The sequence below is a fragment of the Vigna angularis genome, chromosome 10 (genome assembly GCF_016808095.1).
Source record: "Vigna angularis cultivar LongXiaoDou No.4 chromosome 10, ASM1680809v1, whole genome shotgun sequence".
Classification (NCBI taxonomy): domain Eukaryota; kingdom Viridiplantae; phylum Streptophyta; class Magnoliopsida; order Fabales; family Fabaceae; genus Vigna; species Vigna angularis.
Window position 1 is genome coordinate 29227601 of NC_068979.1, and position 21614 is coordinate 29249214.

The following is a 21614-nucleotide window of genomic DNA, read 5'->3' on the forward strand; positions in this document are numbered from 1 at the left end:
TAAATGCGCGAATATGGATGTGGTTTTCAAAATGTTTAACTTTCCCTTGAAATGAAACTCTAAAGAAACAAACAATATTTTTTTTATTTTTTTTGGGCCCGACAAGGATTGACCTTGCTCCTACGTATTCCCATTCAGAATGAGAAATCAGGGTTCCGTAGTTCGTTCAAAAAACTGCTTGAAAATTTGTTTGGAAATTGTTTGAGAATTTTATTTGTAAAATGATTTTGGATTTTTGGGAAAGTGAACCTGACAAGGTCTGGCCTTGCTCCTACGTATCTCCACTTTTGATGGAGAATCAAAGATCACGTAGTTCTGGCTAGCAATATTGATTGTTGTTTGAAAATGTGGATGTTTTTGGTTTTTTGAAGATTTTTTATATTTTTTGGTATTTTTCGATGTAATGTTTAGATTTTTTTTGCGTAATGAGCACTAGGCTGATGCGTACGATCGCACGAGCACTCACACGACTTTTTCTTTGTTTTTTATTGTTTTGCGTAATGAGTACTAGGCTGATGCGTACGATCGCACGAGCACTCACACGGCTTTTTCTTTGTTTTTTTTATATTTTGGGTAACGAGTACTAGGCTGATGCGTACGATCGCACGAGTACTCATACCGATATTTATTATTACATGTTTTTTAAAGTTTTATATTTTTTTATTTTTTTATTAAGAAAGAGAGGTGAGTTGAAATATCTATGACGTAAAAATATCAAAAAGCATAGGATAAAATTGTGGTAGAAAATAGGATAAATTTATAAACTAAAAAATGATCAAAATGAATATAAGTAGAATGAAAAGAAAATGTGTACCTTGTTAAAGATTTGAAAGATGAAGTAAGACTTTGCTTGTAATAAGTTGTGAGAAGAGGTAGATTGATGGTGAAGAAGATGAATTTGTAGTAGAAATGTGGTATGAGATTTTATATGTATAGAGAGATAGTAAAATGTGAGAGAAAAATGAAGTAGAGTTTTAGGATGAAGAGGTTTGGTGTGTGAGAGAAAGAAGATGGATATTATGTAACTTTTTGTGTCTGTGAAGTGAAGAGAATGTAGGTATTTATAGAGTTAAGGATGAAGAAAGTTGATGAATAAAAATAATATAATAAGTTGGTGGAAAATTTAGATGAAATAAAATATAATAAAAAAGATGAATAGAAAAAGTTAATGTGGAAAATAAGTGAAAGAAATAATATAAAAAGTTTGTGGAAAAATTAGGTGAAATAAAATATAGTGAATAGTAAAAGTTAATGTGGAAAATAAGTGAAAGAAATAATATAAAAAGTTGGTGGAGAAATTAGGTAATGAAATTAAGTGAAAGAAATAATATAAAAAGGTGGTGGAGAAATTAGGTATGGAAATTAAGTGAAAGAAATAATATAAAAAGTTGGTGGAGAAAGTAGGTAAAATAAAATATAGTGAATAGTAAAAGTTAATGTGGAAAATAAGTGAAAGAAATAATATAAAAAGTTGGTGGAGAAATTAGGTATGGAAATTAAGTGAAAGAAATAATATAAAAAGGTGGTGGAGAAATTAGGTATGAAAATTAAGTGAAAGAAATAATATAAAAAGTTGGTGGAGAAAGTAGGTAAAATAAAATATAGTGAATAGTAAAAGTTAATGTGGAAAATAAGTGAAAGAAATAATATAAAAAGTGGGTGGAAAAATAAGGTGGAGAAAAATGGATAATAAAAAATGTTGATGGAGAAGATATAATTAAAAAATATAAGTGGAATAATTAGAAAAGTTGATATATAAAATTAATATGGAAATGATGTGGAAAAAGTAAATGAAAAAGGTAGATGATGTGGAGGGTGAGGTGGATGGTGATGTGGAGAATGGGGTGTGATAAGAAAAGATGGGTGGTGAGGAAGTAAAAAAAGTGAGATTATTTTGGGCCATTGGATTAAGTGTTTAAAAGAAAATTTAGGGGTGCAAAAAGTAAAATAAATAGTTTTTTCATTTTGGTTTATTTTTGATTTTTTTTTTTTAGTATTATTTTTTTTTTGTGATAAATTATATTTATCTGGACGAAATTGGGTGTTGACACCTACATTTTCTCGGGTCTTACAAATTACATTATCGAAAAGAAGATTATAATAACAAAAAAGTCCTAAACAAAACTCAGTCCAATCTTTATATAAAGAGACTTAGAGAAACGCATTAGGGGAGCTTGGAAGCCTTTAGGGGTTCAAATTTCGTCCTCTCTCTCTTCTCTCATATTCTCTACTTTTTTTTTTCTATTTTCATGTACATTTCAAGGAGTGTTAAGCCTTTGGGGTTAATTATGTTGTAATTTCTTAACTAGATTCTAAGGTTAGATGAATAATTTTGTTTGTTCTTTTTATTCTTATTGTGGTTTATTTTTATGGTCTTTTGCTTAATCAAGTAAAAGTAATGATTTTTACATTATAGCAAGTTACATGGTGTTAAATCTACATAATATCTCATCATATGAGTCCAAGGGTTTTTAATTTTAATTGAGAATCTACTGTGATTAAATTTAGAAACTTGCATGTGATTGAATGAGTTTTTGCCAATAATTAATAATGTACTTTGATTAAAGGTGAAAACTTTAACAAGAATCAATCAAGAATGTACTTTGATTAATTATGTTTTTAATTGATATAAGAGGTAAAAGAATAAACATGATTAGACATAGCAATATATAATTGAGAATGTACTTTAGTTAAATTTACTATGATTAATCTACAAAGTTCTTGCTTTTAGTAGTATTAATTTGATCGCGTCAACGGCAATGTTATCAATGACCCACTCGGATCAACTCATTTATCTTGTCACGGAGGGTTGAGCACTCCTCCATTGTGTGTCCCAAGTTCTGGTGATATCGATAATGCTTCTTATTATCCGCATTCCCTAGGGTAGACTTTCTCTTCATGGGCAGGAGAAGCTCAACACCCAACGCCTCCTCCAGAATCCTTGCCCTTGGCGCATTCAAGGGTGTGTATTAGTGAACTTCGACCCTCGAGGAAGATCCTTCGGTCGAAAGTTGTTCCCCTTATCACCTCTAGTGACCTACTTCTTCCCTTCTTCTTCTCATAGCTCGTGCTCGTGGCCTTCTATTGCTATTTTTTGTGGTACTCTCGCATGTCTTCAACTCGCATAAACTTTGGAGCTCGCTCCATCGGCTCTTCCATAGTCTTTGCTCCATCAGCTCTTTCATAGTCTTTGTTGGCCTCATGCAAAGGCTATTGACGAATGATTCGGCACTCAAGGCTATGGTGATATGGTGCAGGGCAAACTCCAGGCTCATGTCCTTGATTTGTCATTTGGTTTTATTATAGCGGTCCATGAAAGCCCACAGGGACTTGTCTTTCTCTTGCTTCGTGCTGATGAGAGTGATAACGACCTGGTTTTGAGTTCGAATGGTCACATACTATCGACCAAACAAGGTGCGAAGGGTAGAAAAACTATTTACGAAATTGGGTGGTAGGGATTTGAACCATGCCAATGTCTCCCCTTTAAAGACAAAAAAGAAGGCTTTACACCACAAGAGATTGCTTGTCATGTAGAAAGCCATCAAGTTAATAAACATCCTCAAATGTTTGTTCGAGTTACTTAATCCGTCATATTTTTCAAAGGTTGAGGCCTCATTGCTCATACATAAACGTCTCCATGATAACTAGAGCAAATGGTAGTAGATTGGATATATGGATTGTGTACCAAAGGAGCTCCTTGCTCATTCCTCTACTTCCATGAAGACCCTTATTATACAATAACAATTTATTATACTTGTTGGTATATTTTGGGTGTTATATAAACACGCAAACAAGACTCATAATTTTAAAATGGTGTTCCAACCCAACTTTTTTGGATGGACTCGGGTCATCGAACCCTTTTTATAATATTCCTAATTATATTCTATTATGCATTATGTTAAGATTAAAATTGGGTTGTCTTTCATTCCTTATACAGTCAACAACATTAGAAATAATTATATAGTCAATATTGAAATTACAAGAAAAGAAGAATACAACATTATTGAATTAAAGAAACTACATGCAAGAAGGGGAAAAGTCTTCAATCCTAAAAAGAAGGCTTCATGCATAAAATACTTCTTATTTTTGTTGTTTTTAAATATTTTATGATTTTATTTTCTGAACTTTCTTTTCTTGTCAGCAATTTTCCTCGCTTGAATCTAAAAGAAGCATTAATATCCAGTGTTGGAAAAAATACTATCGAATGGATTTCTCGTTGCAACGGTGCTTGCTTGGTCACGTGTGCAAGACTAGGACAAAAAGCTCAATTTATTATGCATATCAACGTCAAGTTCACCAATAAGTCACAGCACTCACTCACAGAGTAATCATAGCGAAAACTCCCACCGTTTTTGTACAGTAATTAGGATTTTCTAATTTAGATTCTTTCTCAGTTCTCGCTCACTCAGTCCCAACCTTGTTTCAACCACAAGCAAAGCAAGAAAGAGTTATTAAAGGTCCAAAACTTAGCCACTGAATTTATCACACCCTATCACTCACGGCACACAAAACACCTTGTTTCCTTACAATCTTCATTCTCATTCGATCTAATTTCTTTAGATTGCTCCATTATTATTACATCATTACGCAGTCTTCTTCCTTTCCCATTCGACACACACAATGTCTCTCTTTCTCACTCTCGCACTCTTGAGCACAATCTTGGGCACCACCACTTCCACCAATCTTCCTCGTTCATTTTCATTCCCATATGGTACGCATCTTCCACACACAGACAAAAGCACTCTTAACAGTTCATTTCTTTTATTTAATATATTTAATATTTGATATTGAAAGGTTTGTCGTATCACATCAACTGTGGAAGTCCGACGAACACCACGGATCCGTTCAACACCACGTGGCTGTCGGACCGGTACTTCAGTGGTGGCGCCACCGGGATCGTGTCGGAGCCGCTTAACTTCCACCATGCGCACGAGAAGACTCTCCGCTTCTTCCCAATCTCCTCCGGCAAGAAGAACTGCTACGCCATCCCTTCCCTCCCTCCCTCCCGCTACCTCCTCCGCACATTCGTCGTCTACGACAACTACGACGGCAGGTCCCACCCTCCCTCCTTCGACGTCGCCGTCGCCTCCACTGTCGTATTCTCCTGGCGCTCCCCGTGGCCCCCGTCCCTCGCCCGCGATGGCGCCTACGCCGACCTCTTCGCTACAATTCTCTCCTCAGAAGCCCTAATTTGCTTCTACAGCCTCGCCACGGACCCGCCGGTGATCTCCTCCATTGAGCTCTTCGCAGCCGATCTGGCCTCCTACGACGCCGCCGCAATCGCCGACAACGGCACTGTGCTTGTCAACTACGGGAGACTCTCCTGCGGCTCCGACCAGTGGGGGCCGGGCTTCTCCAACGACTCCGACCTGTTCGGCCGCTCCTGGCAGTCCGATTCGGTATTCCGAACAGGCCAGAGTAAAATCGTAGCCGTATCGACGCGGAACAGCATAAGTGGGGCTGAGGAAAAGCCGAATTACTTCCCGGAGAAACTTTACCAGACGGCGGTGATGACGGCGACGACAGCAGAGGAGAGAGGCGGGGTTTTGGAGTACGAGTTGAGAGTGGACGCAAAGCTTGATTACTTGGTCTGGCTGCATTTCGCTGAGATTGAAGGCCGGGTGAGAAGGGTTGGGGGGAGGGTGTTTGATGTGTACATAAACGGTGATAATTTGACCAGGGTTGATATATACAAGCAAGTTGGGGGTTTTGCGGCGTTTACTTGGCATCACACGGTGAAAAACTTGAGTAGCAGCGTCTTGAGCGTGAAGCTAGTGGGTGTGGTGGGTGCGCCTTTGATCTGTGGGATTGAGAATTACGCTCTGGTGCCTAGTGATCCTTCAACTGTTCCTCAACAAGGTGAGTGGGCGGGTGTGTTTTTCGACTTTTTTTTCCCGGGAATTGAGGGATTGAGAAGTATGATTTTGGTTAATTTAAATTCTGTATGATTTTGGAAATTTGATGCATAGAAGGGATCGGGTTTTGTTTTCTTGATTTGGGGAGGATTTTCTGTTTTTAATTCATATTTTCACGGATGCAAATTGGGAAACTTTGATGACCGTATGGAAATTGACTTCGGATTCATCCATCGCGTTTTCGCTAATAATTTTGTGGGGAATTGATGTCATAAGGTAGTGTTATTGGAAATTTAGTTGGGGTGTTATGATTTACTAATTTTGTGAAATATGCTAACCGATTATTTAGGTGGTTGGTGGGCAATTTTTTTCTATAAAAATTATGTGGCGATTATTTTGGTGGATTTTTATTTTGGTAATGATTTTTATTTACATCAATGTGCAAGGAGGGACTTGGTCAAAATTTTGTTGACTGGAGAGCAGCCACAAAAGAATTATGGTCACTGAATTACCTTTTCTTTCTTTTTCTATGTTTGGGTGCAGTGGTTGCCATGAAAGCATTGAAAGATTCACTTCGGGTGCCTGAAAGAATGGGTTGGAATGGTGATCCTTGTGCTCCTACTAATTGGGATGCTTGGGAGGGAGTTACCTGCCGTATGAGTAAAGATAATACTGCTTTGGTGATAAGTCAAATGTATGCATTGCTTCCTATTCTCGAAAGTTATTGAGCTTCAAATTGGTTTTTGGAAAGAAGATTATTGCTACGTCTTACTAAAAAAGTCTCTTAATAATTGACATTTGAAACTTTATGCGTAAGGTTAGTAGTTTTGTGGTCGGTTAGGTTTCATATGCTAAGCGAACTGACTACTGAGGGTGGGTGAGTCTAAACTGCTCATGATATGTTGTGGCCATATCATTCATTATATCAGAAAGCTTTTTATAATTCACCAAACTAGGAAAAAGAAATAAAAAAAGGCTTCTTATATTTCACCAAACAATAGGAAAAAGAAATAAATAAAGTCTTATTCCTTTTTTGTACAATAAAAAAGTATTTCTCCCTCCTCTTAATTATTCTGCGGATCACCTTTTGGAGCTTATTAGTACTCTTTACCCTAAATAGCTTGGTAGGTAGGGTATTATGGGTTCAACTCATGCTCTCTGAAACTAGAAAAAGAAAAATAAAATGGTGGAAGTTACAACTTGTTTTTTGCTCAGACAATAGTTCTTCAATCATTTATGATTTAGTTCTTCTCCTACATTTTTTATTTTATCCTTGTTTCAATCTTGATTTCAGTGATTTGGGCAGTCAAGGCTTGAAAGGGTTCATAAGTGGCCAGATTAGTCTTTTGACAGATTTGGTAAGCCTGTAAGTATCAGCAGCCAAATGTTTATATATACTAGTTTTCTTTCACATCATGCGGTTAAATTGATATGAGGTACCCTGGTTGTCATGTTATAAAATAGGCATAGTTTCCAGTCATTATTATGTTCTCATTATATTTTGTTTAGCTCATATATTTGTTTTTTCTATCAGAACCAAGGATGTTGACCCAAGAGTCTATGTAAACTTACTGTTTACAAAGATTCAAAAAACTCAGCTTAAAGTCATAAAAGTTTAACTGCTGCAAAAATAATATTTTTGTAGAAGTGTCAAGTGTTGTTCTTCTAGTAAGTATTCCAAAATCAACAACACCTTAGTCGTAATCCTTTCACCTTTGACGTCTTACACCGGGCACCCCTCCTGTCCTTCTAACATGAAATGACAAGAATTAATAGAAACATTATCACAAAAATCAAAAGAACAGAACTCAAATAGAACTTAATCAGACATTTTGCATTGGGGACAAGAAAACATATTCAGACATCCTTAGGAAATGAAAAACAACAAACAGAATTGTGCTTTAATTACTCACCAATCCAGTAAAACAAGCACAGTATAATGTCAGTTTGGAAAATACATAAAACACATTAACACAATAGAATACCGGAAAACTTGAGCATAAACAATACATGAAACAACAGAATACATGGAACCTGAGCAGGAATAAAACACGTACTAAACTTGGTTGTATTTGAAACTTGAATGCACAGAATAAAATAGATTTGAGGAAATCATTGGATTGTGCATTTGGGTTTTATTCCTTGATGAGCCACTTCCAGGATATACTGTATCACAATATGCAGAGAATGGATTTCTTGTTTCTTGAAAGATCTGCTGAGTTTTATTGGTAGCTAGCTGTGGCATAACTGTGAGGTTTCCATGTGTTTTTTCTTGAAACTGAATGATGTGCTGAAGGGGACAACTTAAACATGGTTTTAGGCAAATTGAGTGCAGAAATAAAATTTGATTCTCATAAGTCACTTTTTTAGCCGTCACTAAAGCACTTATGTACTGGTTTGGGACCAAAACAGGCTAGGAATAATATATGAAATGTAAATAACAAATTATTAGATAAAATCCAGTACATAGTTACTTGGACAACAACTTCTCCTTTCGTGAAACTCGAGATTGGAAGCAATAGGGATGACTACCTAGTTATCAAAATACAACTTCTGCTTAACTTCACAAAATTTCATCCTTGAAGTAGTTGTTAATCCCTAGAGCCATAGATCTATATTCAGCATGTGCCCTGAACAACAACACTTTATTTCTTATTGGTCTGTATCTCGGGCCCAAGCTGGAGTGTACTGTACCATTTATGTCCTCTTAGGCTCTTCACTTGCATAGCCATGCAACCTTTAGCCTAGGGGCTAGTGGTCTGTACCTCAGGCCCAAGCTGGAGTGGACTGTACCATTTACTATCCTTTTAGGCTCTTTACTTGCATTGCTCATGCAACTTTAAGCCTAGGGTACTAATGGTCTATACCTCAGGCCCAAGCCAGAAGTACTGTACCATTTACTGTCCTCTTAGGCCATTCACTTGCATTGCTCATGCAACTTTATGCCTAGAGCGCATCTCGAGCCCAGGTAGACATTTGCTACTCTTTGGGCCCATGGTATCATTTAAATCGTCTAGGTGCCAAGATGACCGCATTAACTCGGAATTGACCCACTAACGTCACTACCTCCTATATGCATGATGCATAGAGTGGAGGTGGTTACTGTAGTGGCTGATCATGGGTTAGATAACTTCAGTTATAATACGAAGAAGGAGGATGTAGACCTTTTATAAATGGGGGGATGGTTTCTCCTCTGGGGTAGATCAGACATCGGAGGGAGAGAGAGAATCAACTCTAACTTGAGTGTCTCCGGTCTAAGTTCCATTTAAGCTTAGACAGGAACACTTATGTTTGCAGGAGACAACATTCCCTCCAATGAATATACAATATCTTGTGGTGGATCTTCTGTTCGTGGGACAACCAACCAAATATGCATGATAGCATCCCATAATTTAAGTATGTCCTTTGTCCTTAATCCTTGTCCTAGAACCTTTTGTGTATGTGAATTACAACCTGGATCAATATGAGGATTTTGCATGAATAGACTAACAACTCCCACAACCTAAGAAATATTAGGCCTTGTAATACTGAGATGAATGAGTTTTCTCATCAACCTTAAATATCAGGTCCTGTAATATTGAGATGAATGAGTTTTCCCTTCAACCTCATTTATCTTTCTGGATCTGAAAAAGTTTGACCTTGGTCCATTGTCAACTGTTGATTTGGATCCATGAGACTATCAATAGACTTGCAATTTGCCAACACTGTTAATCTTGTCAATATACATCCTGTTAAACTAACTGCCATAAAACAACATAATTGGAAGTCTAATTTATGCCACAAAGGCATATCTTCATTTGGAACATGGTATCCTTTACCAAATGATCATGGTATCCCTGACCAAGGAACCACAACTCCACAATCATGGTCTAAGTAAATGGTTCTTCCAATTGAGTTTTTTCATGGTAGTAGGAGTAGCATTAAAAAGGTAGTAGAGATAGTAAAATCCATTGAAATGACAAAGAACCGCAAAGAGATTTGTGTGGAGAGGGTTAAAACGCTAAGCTTGAGGAAAGAGAGCCTTGACCAGCTACCCAAGTGTGTTGAACCAAGAAGTCAAAGGCTGAAATGTGTTTAAAAGACATTAGCAAGACAAATGATGGTGGTCTGGTGATATTCTGACATTGGGAAGGTGACACATGGGACACGTATATGATGAGGGCTAATGGAGATTGGCGTGTGGTGGTGCCTCACATAGCTTTTGGTCACTTGATCACTAGGGTTGGGTCACACTTCTCAATGCACTCCTAGATTTGACTGTCAGAAAAAACGACATATGGTTGCCAAAGACAAGAAACAATGATGACCTAGCGATAGGGTTTTTGATAGCAACTTGAATTTTAATGATAAAAAATAGTTAGTTACTGTACTTCTTTATTGTAAATATATATATATATATATATATATATATATATATATATATATATATATATATATATATATATATATATATATATATATATATATATATATATATATATATACACACACATACACACACATATGCAAATACATGAAAGAGAAAGGAGCACATTACAAGGAAAAGGTATACCCTACAACACCCAAATCTACAAACTCTACTCGTGAATGTCTGCAATAGGTAGAGTTCAGTACACTAAAATCTACAAACTCCACCTTGGACTATCACAACTTTCACCTAGAATTACTACTAGCAATCCATGTTCAACAAATGCAAATAATGCATGTACTTGCTCTTGAGAATTGGCTTCATGAAGACATTTGCTGGATTCTCCTTGGTAACGATCTTTTTCACTTCAATTCTCTTGTGAATATTAAAGAAGTGATATTTGGCGTTGGTATGCTTTGTCCTAGCGTGCTGAATAGGATCCTTGGCCAAACAAATTGCACTCAAAACATCCATTAGATCCTTCAACCAAATGTCATCCTTAGTAACTTTTGCTAATGCAATACACTTTGCTTTAATGATAGACAAGGCATGTTGGAAAGTAGTTTTCCAACTAACTAACGATTGCCAATATTGAATGTGTAGTCCGTGACTGACTGGCATCCAAGTCTATTGTATAGTCATACTTGAGAATCTTGCTACAGTACATTGTGAACCACCCTTAAAGATAATTTCAATGTCCTCAGTTCCCTTCAAGTATCTTATAATCCACTTCATAGATTGCCAATGCTTTTTCCTTTGGGTGCTCAGGTCTACTTACCACACTAGATGCTTGAATAAGGTTTGGTTTAGTGTATATTATCACATACGTCGAACTTCCCACTTCAGTATTATAAAAAACACATGACATGTATTGCTTGTCCTCATTATTGAGTACAATTGAGTTCAGAAAGATGTATGCCATGTGTGCGAATTATTTTCTTATGACTTTAACACCTTCCATTCTATAATGTCTGAGCAACTCTTGAATGTACTGCCTTTGACACATAAAGTACTTCTTTTGGGCTCAATCCTCTTGATAACCATCTTAAAATCTTCACAATTGTGTCCATATCTTTCATTTCAGATTCACTACCAATTAGTGATTTCAACCTTTTGATCTCATCCTTTTCACGAAATGCTATCAATATGCTGTCTACATACAACAGGTAGACAAACTCACCATTCTTCACCTTCTATAATTGACATATGGATTATAAGGACTTTCATTGTGCCCTTGAGAGAAGAGCACATCAAGGTTCTAATACCATTGTCTAGGAAATGTCTAGGAGATTATTTCAGCCAATACAGAAACCTCTTCAGTTTACACACCTACTCCTCCTAACCTGCTTCCTCGAAACCCTTTGGCTAACACATTAGAATGCCTTCCTCCAGTTGGCCATGGAGGAAGGCTGTCTTCACATGGAGTTGTTGGAGTTCTATTTCTTGACTTGCTACTAGAATAAGCAAATGGGTACCTGAAGTTGTAAACGGGTACGATACTATGACAGATTCTGCCAAGAAAGAACTTTAACAGTGAGTGCAATCTATTTGGCTACCTAAATTTGTAAATGGGTACAATATTTATGAGGTTCACTTGCTAGTTTGACAACCATCACTTTGACTGTATGAATTAATATATTTTTTCAAATATGATCAGCTTTAGTGCTTTCAACTAAACTTGTTTTCTTTGCGTGGCTTCAGTCTTTATATTATGATATGACACATTAGGTTGATGCAATAATGATAAAATGGAAACTATTCTTAATTTTTGCTGTTCTTAACCTCCAATAAATTCCTTTGATAGTTTTGGGCTAGCCTTGTTGTACAAGCATCATCTTGGCTAGAAATTTTGCATTTGGATCTGCTCATATACTTTTGTAGTAGATTGGATTTAATTAAGTTTATGTTTTTAGTATGCGTTTTCCTAGAAAAATTTAGTCATGTTTTTGTTTGTTTCAATCATCAGGTAACATCTCTTCAATTTTACAGGAATTTGAGTTCTAATTTGTTGACGGGTGAAATACCTTCTGGACTAGGTCAAAAATCCCTGATACACCTGTAAGCTTTGAGTTTTTGTTTTGTACAAGTGATGCATAATACTTTAAAGTTCCCATTTACATTTCTATTATTTCTATAAGATATAACATATTACTGAAATAATAGAAATAATGATTTAATACTTCTATAAGATATATATTATTGAAATACAAGAAATAAAGTTATTTAATCACGTTTTTGCATTTAAAATATTTTCTTTTCATGTCGATTCATATGATATTTTTCAGCAATTAGTGTATGTAAAGAGAAACTTTCACGTGTATTCTTATTATTAATTATGAAAAAGTAATTCAATGCAATTATTTAATGATCTTTGGACAAATTAAAAAATATATTTGATTTGAAAAATGTGTACTTCAGAGTATTTTTCTGAAAGTAAGAAAAGTAGAGAAAAAAACATTCATGGAAATGTATAAGAGAAATTTATATAATATATGATGGTTATAGTAATAGAAAATAGAAGTGGGATTTTTTTATTTCTTTTATTTCTATTTCACTTCATAAATAGGATTCAATATTAAGATTACTTGATAAAAGGAGAGATGATCTATGCGTAGGAGAGAGACGGGATTATTTGTTTCTTGAATGTACTTAAGAGTATTTTTCTGGAAGTAGGAAAAGTGGAACAAAATATTTTTTTATAGAAATGTAAAGTGGAAATATGTGGTGCTTCCAGTAATAGAAAATAGAAGTGAGTATTGTCTTTTTTTATTTCATTTCATAAATAAGATTCAAGAGTAAGATTATTTGATGAAAGGAGAGTAGCATGTTTGAGGATCTGTGTAGGAGAGAAAAAGGGCATTATTTGTTTCTTGAATGTGTTTTTAAGTAATAAGATTTTGACTTGCATATCTTTTTAGTATCTCAAAATTTGAGTATGTTTTTGTCCCCTAAATTTAAAATTTCTTTCTTAGTCCCTGTAATTGGAAAAAAGGTGTCTTATTAGTGACTTTGTCGCAACTATTATTAAAACTCTTGCGTATATGCTGAAAATTACAAGTTGTTTCAAGGTAACCTATTTCAATCTTTTATTCTTATTATCAAACACCTTATTACTTTTCCTTTTGAAGAAGTATTCATTCTCACAATGTTTGGACATAGGTACTAAAATAAGCTTTTTTTCATATTAAAGAAAAGATGAATTTTAAAATTGAAGAGCCGAAATCAAAATTTTCTCAAATGATGGACTTAGAGAAATTTATGGAATTGAAAGGAAAAACGACTTCGTAAATCCAGGAGCAATTAATGGTGTACAATTTTTTTGTTGAAAGAAGTGTGTTTTTGATTCACATGTTTATCTATTTAAAAATATGTAATGTTTGTTTATCTAATACATTCATTGTTTTTTTTTCTTTCGAAAAATACTATAGGGACTTGTCAAACAATCAGTTAACGGGCTCAATACCTGATAGTATAGGAGCCTCTTCAAGTCTACAGCTCGTGTAAGTATCTACTGCCTTCAGGACACACAAGGATAAAATATTGTTGACTGAAATCATAAACATAAATACTTCCTCAAAGAAATAAGGTTATTGATACATGCTCGTCATGTGTTGTGTCGTGTGTATCACAGCAACTTTCTTAACAAACTCTAGTGAAGTCTCCAAATTCAAGAGAGAGAGAGATCTTTCATTATTTAGAGCACGCTTTGTAAATTGTTAGGTTTCTTGGGAACAAGAAACTGGACTTTCAGATTCAATAAAGAAATAAGCACTCAAATCTTATTGCACAACGTAAACGTAAGATAATACTTTAATTAAAGAAAACATAATACAGAAAACATCCAACAGCTTCCAAGGGGAAGAAATTCCCTTCAACACAGGTTCTGAATAAACTACTCAACCCCCTTTTTCAGACAAGTTTCCCCTCTTAAAAGATAACCCATCTTAGGCATCATAACCGTCTCCTAACTGCTACAGTTAACCCCTCTTAACTGTCCAACCACCTCTCTCCTTACTTCTAACTTCTATGTGTTATTTTTGTCAAAATGCCCCTTTTTATTTTTGCCAAACTGTCTAATACATTACATATCCTATCAGAAATTGTTCCCTTCTAGTCTTCTATTACCAAGAACTCAGTTAATATGATTGAGTGGACATAATCGTCTACGATTAATGTTTCATTCTTAGTATATCTTAATTCCCTTCAGTTTCTAACTGCCTAACTAACTGTCCTCTTCTTGTGTGGACATTTAGTATCCTTCTCTTTTGATCCCAACACAAATACATCAGGCTTGATTACTTTTTGTAAGAGAAAAAGTTATGCGCATCTTATTATTTTTCATTGAAGATACTATTTTTCTTCTCTGTTAAGTGGTTTCGCATTGTAGAAAAGAAATGGTAGATAACACTTGACCTCTAGTGAGTCTTAAGCAGTTGTCCCTTCTACCCAACTGGCAATTTTTTCTTACTTGATTCATTTTTCTAATCCATTCTTTTGAGTAACTGTCAGGCTATTGAATGGTAACTTATTGGAAGGACAAGTACCAGAACAACTTTATTCGATTGGTGTGCATGGTGGAGCTATAGAGTATGTCAATTTAATCCAATACTTTTATTCTTTAATCTTCTGGATAATGTGTTCAGATTGAAATAACTTCCATACTTGATTATCTATAACGTCATGTTTGTGTGTTTACTTATTTAAAATAAGCTGCTCGCAAAATCACATCCATATAGGCGTATCATGTCGTCTATCATCTGCATTTAATACCAAAATTAACTGATGACAGATCTTTATGTAAAGTTTCCTGCTCTGTTACTTTCATTTGTTCTGCTTGTATTTTACAATAAGGATATCTAAATTGAGTTTTTTATGTAAGCTGAAGTAATTTTAATGATCTCTGAAATCCTTAACTGTGTTTTACCTTCAATCTTTAAAGGACGAGTTGTCAATGATTTTGTTTTACCGAATAGTGAAAGTACATATATGAAGCCAATTTATACATGGATGCTCCTGCTAAGATTTTTTTTTTCTACTGGGTAATTTGTCAGCATTAGTTGTTGCCTAAGTTTCTTGGGATTTAATAGGTACTAATGTAGTATATCACCAAAAGATTGTGTTCCATTGTCCACTTATTAAAGCTGAATTAAATTGTAGTTATGTAATTCAGTCGTAAATAATTTCTGACACCTTCAATTTGATTTGTTTTTCCTCAGTCTCTCTGGAAACAAAGGTTTGTGTGGTGTACCATCTCTGCCAGCTTGTCCTATGTTTTGGGAAAACGGAAAATTATCTACTCCGGGTAAAATTGCAATAGGCGTGTCCTGTTCTTTTGTTTTCTGTGCGATACTGCTGCTGGCCTATATTTTCATCAGGAGGAGAAGGAATGACTATGACTTTGCTCTACCTCATGAATTAACATGTAAGTATGATTTCATTTTTATTTTCTTCAGTTTGAAGCCAACTAGTACGGCAGTGATTACTCTACAGATGTGGTTTCTTCTATATTATGTTACACAACATAATTTTTCTGTATTTACTGAGGCTTTTATCACAAACATTGAAAATTTTAACTATTTTTGGAATGATGGCAGAATTAATTCATTGATAGTTAAAAGGTAAAACTACTTATATAGTCAGCAAGCAAAGTTAAATCCTATTAAGAAAGTAGGATTGTTTTAGTCAAAATTAGAGTATGCAAAAAGCGTCACCATATTACGTATGAACCCAACTATGTTGACATTGTATAATATTAATCATTTGTGGTATACCTAAATAGCATAAAAGTAAAGAAAAGAAATATAGAAAAGTAGGGGGACCATATTAAAATCTACTAAAGATACAAACAAACCTGTAGTAAGATGGCAACTGTTCGTTTATTTATAGATGTGGTGGTTCTTCAACAATGGCCTCTTTATCAATTAGATGTGAAAAATGCATTTGTGAACATAGATTTGTAAGAAGATATTTATATAGAGTAATTTCCAAGATTTGTTGCTGAGGAGGAGTTTTCTAGGGTGGTATGTCGTTTTCGCAAATCCTTATATAGCCTAAAATAGTGTCCTAGGGTTTGGTTTGGAAAATTGAGTAAGTTGTTCAACAATTTGGTATGACTTGGTGTGAGGTAAATCATTTAGTCTTTTATCGTTACTCAAGTGTTGGATGTATCTACTTGATAGATAGTATATGTTGATGACGTTGTTCTTACAAGTAATGGCAATCATGACATCTCTCACATGAAACAACATCTTTGCAATCATTCTCAAACCAAAGAACTTGACAAACTCAGATATTTCTTAGGTATTGAGGTGACACAATCTAATGATGGTATTATTAAATCTCTAAGAGAGTATGCACTAGATATTTTGAAAGAAACTAGGTTGATGAATTCAAAATCCATTGACACATTCATAACAGGAGAGCCTATGTTAGACCCCAAACAGTATAGAGGACTAGTTGGAAAGTTTGATTATGTTGCAGTTACTTGTTCTAACATTTTCTTTCTGTTAGTATGGTAAGCCAAAGCCAATTTCTTAATTTCCTGTGTGAAGATCATTGAAATGCAGTTATCAATATATTAGTATTTTAAAAGATCTCTTGGAAAAGGATTTATGTATTACATTGAAATGAAAATGTGTTAAATATGTAAACAACTCAAATCACGTAAACAGATTTCACTACTTGCCAACAAAACGTGCTCTGAGATTCACTGTCAAATCATTAGAAATGTCTACTACTTTCAACAGGTTGGACGGCTTTACTAGCTATTCTTCTGGTTTCTAGTCGTTTTAGTTTTTTTGCCCATATGTTCCATCTTTTAACTTTGCTTATGTTGGGAGCGAATAATCAACTTAAGGAGAAGGGATTTAAGTCCATCTTTTACAGTGGCCTTGTCCATATTTCTATTCTCATATGTCTATGGCTCTATCGTCAGTTCTCTTCTGGAAATTTTTATCTAAATTGCCTTTATAATTAATTTAATTAATAAAGATGAAAGGGATATTTATATTCTAGACAGGAACTACTTAAATAGAAGTGACAATAAACCTTTAGGAGCGTTAATAGACACATCCTGTCTTTAAATCTAAAATGTTCAGTAAGGAATCGTTTAAATTCCTTTAAATGACTAGAAATGTTGCGTTAAAATAATCTCGAATATGTTTGATGCTGAAATCCTCTGCTAACTGCTTACTATTTTGTGGTTTCTCTTGCAGCATTAGCAGCCAAGAGAAACCGATATCAGAGGCAGAAATCCTTGATGGTTCTTGAGATGGAGAGTCAACACGCCAAGGGACCACCTTCACATTTTACAACACAATAACATTTATCTTAATGGAAATGGAATCTTGATTGTCGTAGCTTTCGGCCAAACATACAAAGACACAGCTTCAGAAAGGGTTTGAATGTGTTGCAGCATTATGCCTTGCCATGATGTGAACAACATTGCGGCTTTAGGGAAGAAATGGCTTTTCTCGTACAACTTTCTTTGTCTCTTCAAGGTTTCTGGAAGCTACTTATTGTACAATGCATGCTCCCTCTGTCACATTGTTTCTTGACCCATAAAAGAAATATATACCCTGTAGTGTCAATACGTAGCCCGCGGCTTTTGCTGAATGTGATAGGTACAACCCATTAATGTATGAAATTTGAGCCACAAGTTAGTGTTGATTTTTTCTTGGCACATTGACTCTGGTTGATTCTTGTATACCGATCAATGCAGCAAAGATAAGTGAATGATTTTACTGTACATTGCATTTCAAAGATTTTATTTAGCTAATACCCAAAACTAAATTTCTTAGTCGCGCGCGGTAATGCTTTCTATTTTTTGTTCCACGTTCTGTAGTATGATTCTAAGACCTTCTGGGAATCGCTGCTTTAATTCAGAGGTTTGTAATTTAGGGATGGACTGCACTAAAATCCTATATAAATTTCTTTCTATGATATCAGATGTTTGATAGAAAAGAAGGAAATGGAGAAAAACAAAGATAAGAAAATAGAATACAAGAAATAGGATGAAATTATATATTTAACTCGAGAAAAAAAGTGATTACATTTTAGAATATTCATAAAAGATAAAAATGAATATTATTTTTTATTATTACTATTATATTATTGTTGTTGTTATTGTTTTTATTGGAATTTGGAGGGTGAGTTTTTGGACATGTGGCGATATCATAAGTGGATGTTAAAGACAAAAAAGATATTCACGAAATGTTCTCATGACCAAAAGTTGCATTGTAAAGTTAGTACAATCTACTTTTGATAATGTATTAAAAGAACATGTCTGCTTTAACAAGTAGACTTGAACTTATGGTCACTACCTATGAAAAAAGCTATGAAGATTTGAAGATCAAAGACAATCATCATCTAATAGATATTTTCTCACGAAGCCTATAAATAGAAGATCACTAGATGAGAAGATTAAGAGGATAGACACACAAATAACATAAAAAAAATCATCCTCGTGTAAGAACAAAATTTTTTAAGATACACTCCGACCTATATAGAGTCAGAAGCTTACTTTTGTAAGAGGGGTGAAAAACCTACAAGGTCTACTAGATTGAGTTATATTGTAAACGCATCCTCTCTGTGGGAGCTATCTTTAGGACTTGTAAGCAATCTGATTGACTGCACATTCTAAAGAGAATTCAAACACTTGTTGATTAACTCAATTGAGTTAAACGCTAGCTAGGCAGCATATCAAGTTGATACAGGGATTGTCTAGTGGAAACCAGGAGTGGGTGAAAGAATATTGAACAATCAAGAATGAGTGATATCCGCGACGGGTAGTAACTATCCGCGGACTACTAATTTTAAAACTTTAAAACTAAAGTATCAATTCTGAGTACTAATTTTATAAACTACTACCTAATTCTTATTTTCTATTGTGAATATAAACATGAGGAAGTAACGTCAATTATTTTTGGATCCAGATAAATAATTTTTAAAATATTTTTCAATTTCTAATAAATAAGTAACTAAAAATAGTATTTAACACATCTTTATTTAATTTTTAGGAAAATAAATAAATGTTTAAAAATTAAATGTAATTTTAAGATGGACACAACAAGACCTTAACATCTTTAAATGAATTGAAAATTAACTTAAATTGAATCAACAAACATTAAAATATCCAAAAATAATGTATCGAACTAACAATCCCGACATTTTATTTCACAAACTTAAAAAATCTATATAAATTAATATTTTAAGCACAAAAACTTCCACTGAAATTAAATATAAAATGAGAACATAAATATATACTCATTAACTTTCTTTGTTATAGTTATAGTTTATTGTTTTGTATTGAACTATTGTAAATGTTTCTTTTATTATGGTTATATTTTGGATAATTGTAATAGTTACTTCTATAAATGTTAGATTATTTGTTTTTTTGTTATTGATTATGTGATGCTTCATTTTAGTAACTATTAAAAATGATATGTTACATTAAAAATTTTATTTTTATAATCAAATTAAAGATAATTGAATCAAGAAATCAATAAGAAAAATCAACCCAATTAAGTAACTAAAAAAAAGTAATCAACAACCAAAAGTACAAAAATCTTATGTTAAAAATTATTCTGACTACAAACTTCCAATCGAATATATGAATAGTCTGCTAATTAAATTTTCACCAAAAAAAATAAATTGACTTCCACTAATATATAGATATGTATGTGTAGATTTTTTTATTTAATATATAATAAGGAATTTATGACACATTAATATTGAAAAAAAATAGTTTGACTTTGTAATAATTCATAATTTAATAATAAATAAACATTAATTTATAACTATTTAATAAAATTTTGTATTAATTATATTCTTATCATAAAATAAATAATTTTATTTATATGACGTTTTTTCAGTAAATATTTATGGCACATACTTTTATTTTTTTAAATATAATTATTGAGGATAATTTTTAATTTTTTTACTATTGTGAATATTATTTGTGACAAATAAAAAATTACTCTCAAATAAAATATAAATTGTGACAATTTATATTTATGACCAAATTTTGGTCAAAAAAAATCCTATTTTTTGTAGTGTGTATATTTTGTAGTGAATGTTCACAAAAAGAAAAATAGAGACACCTTTATTGCATTAATTCACTTGTATATATTTCAACCATGAACCATACATGTTCACAATATTATTCAGGCCAGAAAACCTATCATAGCTATTGGATAATGAAATCCTAACATTTATTAAAAACTTTCATTAAGTAGAATAATTCCATCGTGACTCTCGGTTCCTTCATATCATATTACCTGCAAATTTGAAAAAAAAATAGTGTTAATAAAAGTAATATGGAAGATATAAGTCAAAAATATTAAAAAAAATTGGTATTCTTTCTTTGGTGAATATTTATAATAAATAGAAAATTCTTAATATATTTTAAAATATTAAAATGAATGTCGAAGTTTAATGAATCAGTACTACAATTTCAGTAGAATCAAAGTTCAAAAAATATTTGAAAAAACACTCTTTTCTGACAAGAATGACAAAAAAATATTTGAATTTAGACTTTGATAAATTTTTATATTAATATATAAAGATGAAATAAAATATATTAAGAGAAATATGTGCTTCTTAGAATGATAATTATGCTTTGAGAACATCGATAAGACAGTGAAATTAAGTACAGGAGATTACATATAAAAAAAACTTTATATTAATTTACAATAGCATTAACATTTATAATTAATTAAAATTTTAGTACCTGGTTTGAAATTCTTATGATCGCAATTACAATATCCCTCGTAGCAAGAAATGAATTCAGGATTACAAGGTAGAGCGCTTGAGTGTTTGAAACAATCTCCCTTGTCTTGACATGCAATTACAACTATATCACTTTTTGAAAGTGAATGTCCTACAAACATAAATCTCTCTGTTTTTAATATAAATCTAAAGAATAAAGGTAGCATTATTCATTTTGACAAACATTAAAAAAATTAATTTTTGTAATTTTTTGAAAATAAATAAATAAAACATAAGAAAAAATAGTGTCAAATTAATGTAAAAATTATATGTATTCAAATCTAAAAAATAATAACATTCGATGGAAAAAGAAGAACACATACCATAACAAACTTCTATAGCAACAATTACAAACAAAAATGACACTATCAATGAATTCTTTGACATCTCTTTCAAACTATAATCTCAGGACAATGACAAAATTTGAAATCTGAAAATTTGTTAATGATAATTTTGTAACTTAATTCTTCAATTGCACAAATCCTTTATCTATTTATAAGAGAAAATGGACTTTCTTAACATTAAGATTCATTCACAATAAAATAACAATTATTCTATATTGGATCTTTTGGTAGTTATGGTTT

The 21614-nt window shown here is 33.2% G+C and overlaps 1 protein-coding gene across 2 annotated transcripts; it reads left to right on the forward strand.

Moving 5' to 3' along the window:
• Positions 1-4293: 4293 nt before the first annotated feature.
• On the forward strand, positions 4294-18010 carry LOC108335762 (receptor-like protein 4). Of its 2 annotated transcripts, none has more exons than XM_017571898.2 (9): positions 4294-4711; positions 4795-5859; positions 6399-6549; positions 7150-7213; positions 12230-12321; positions 13692-13763; positions 14773-14850; positions 15480-15685; positions 17478-18010. In XM_017571898.2, the coding sequence occupies exons 1-9, from the start codon at positions 4621-4623 to the stop codon at positions 17582-17584; spliced, it is 1926 nt and encodes a 641-aa protein (XP_017427387.1). In that variant the 5' UTR covers positions 4294-4620; the 3' UTR covers positions 17585-18010. The 2 variants fall into 2 exon arrangements, with proteins under 2 accessions (XP_017427387.1, XP_017427388.1); XM_017571899.2 differs by having other exon boundaries at positions 4295-4711; positions 7150-7221; positions 12253-12321.
• The last annotated feature ends 3604 nt before the right edge of the window (positions 18011-21614 follow it).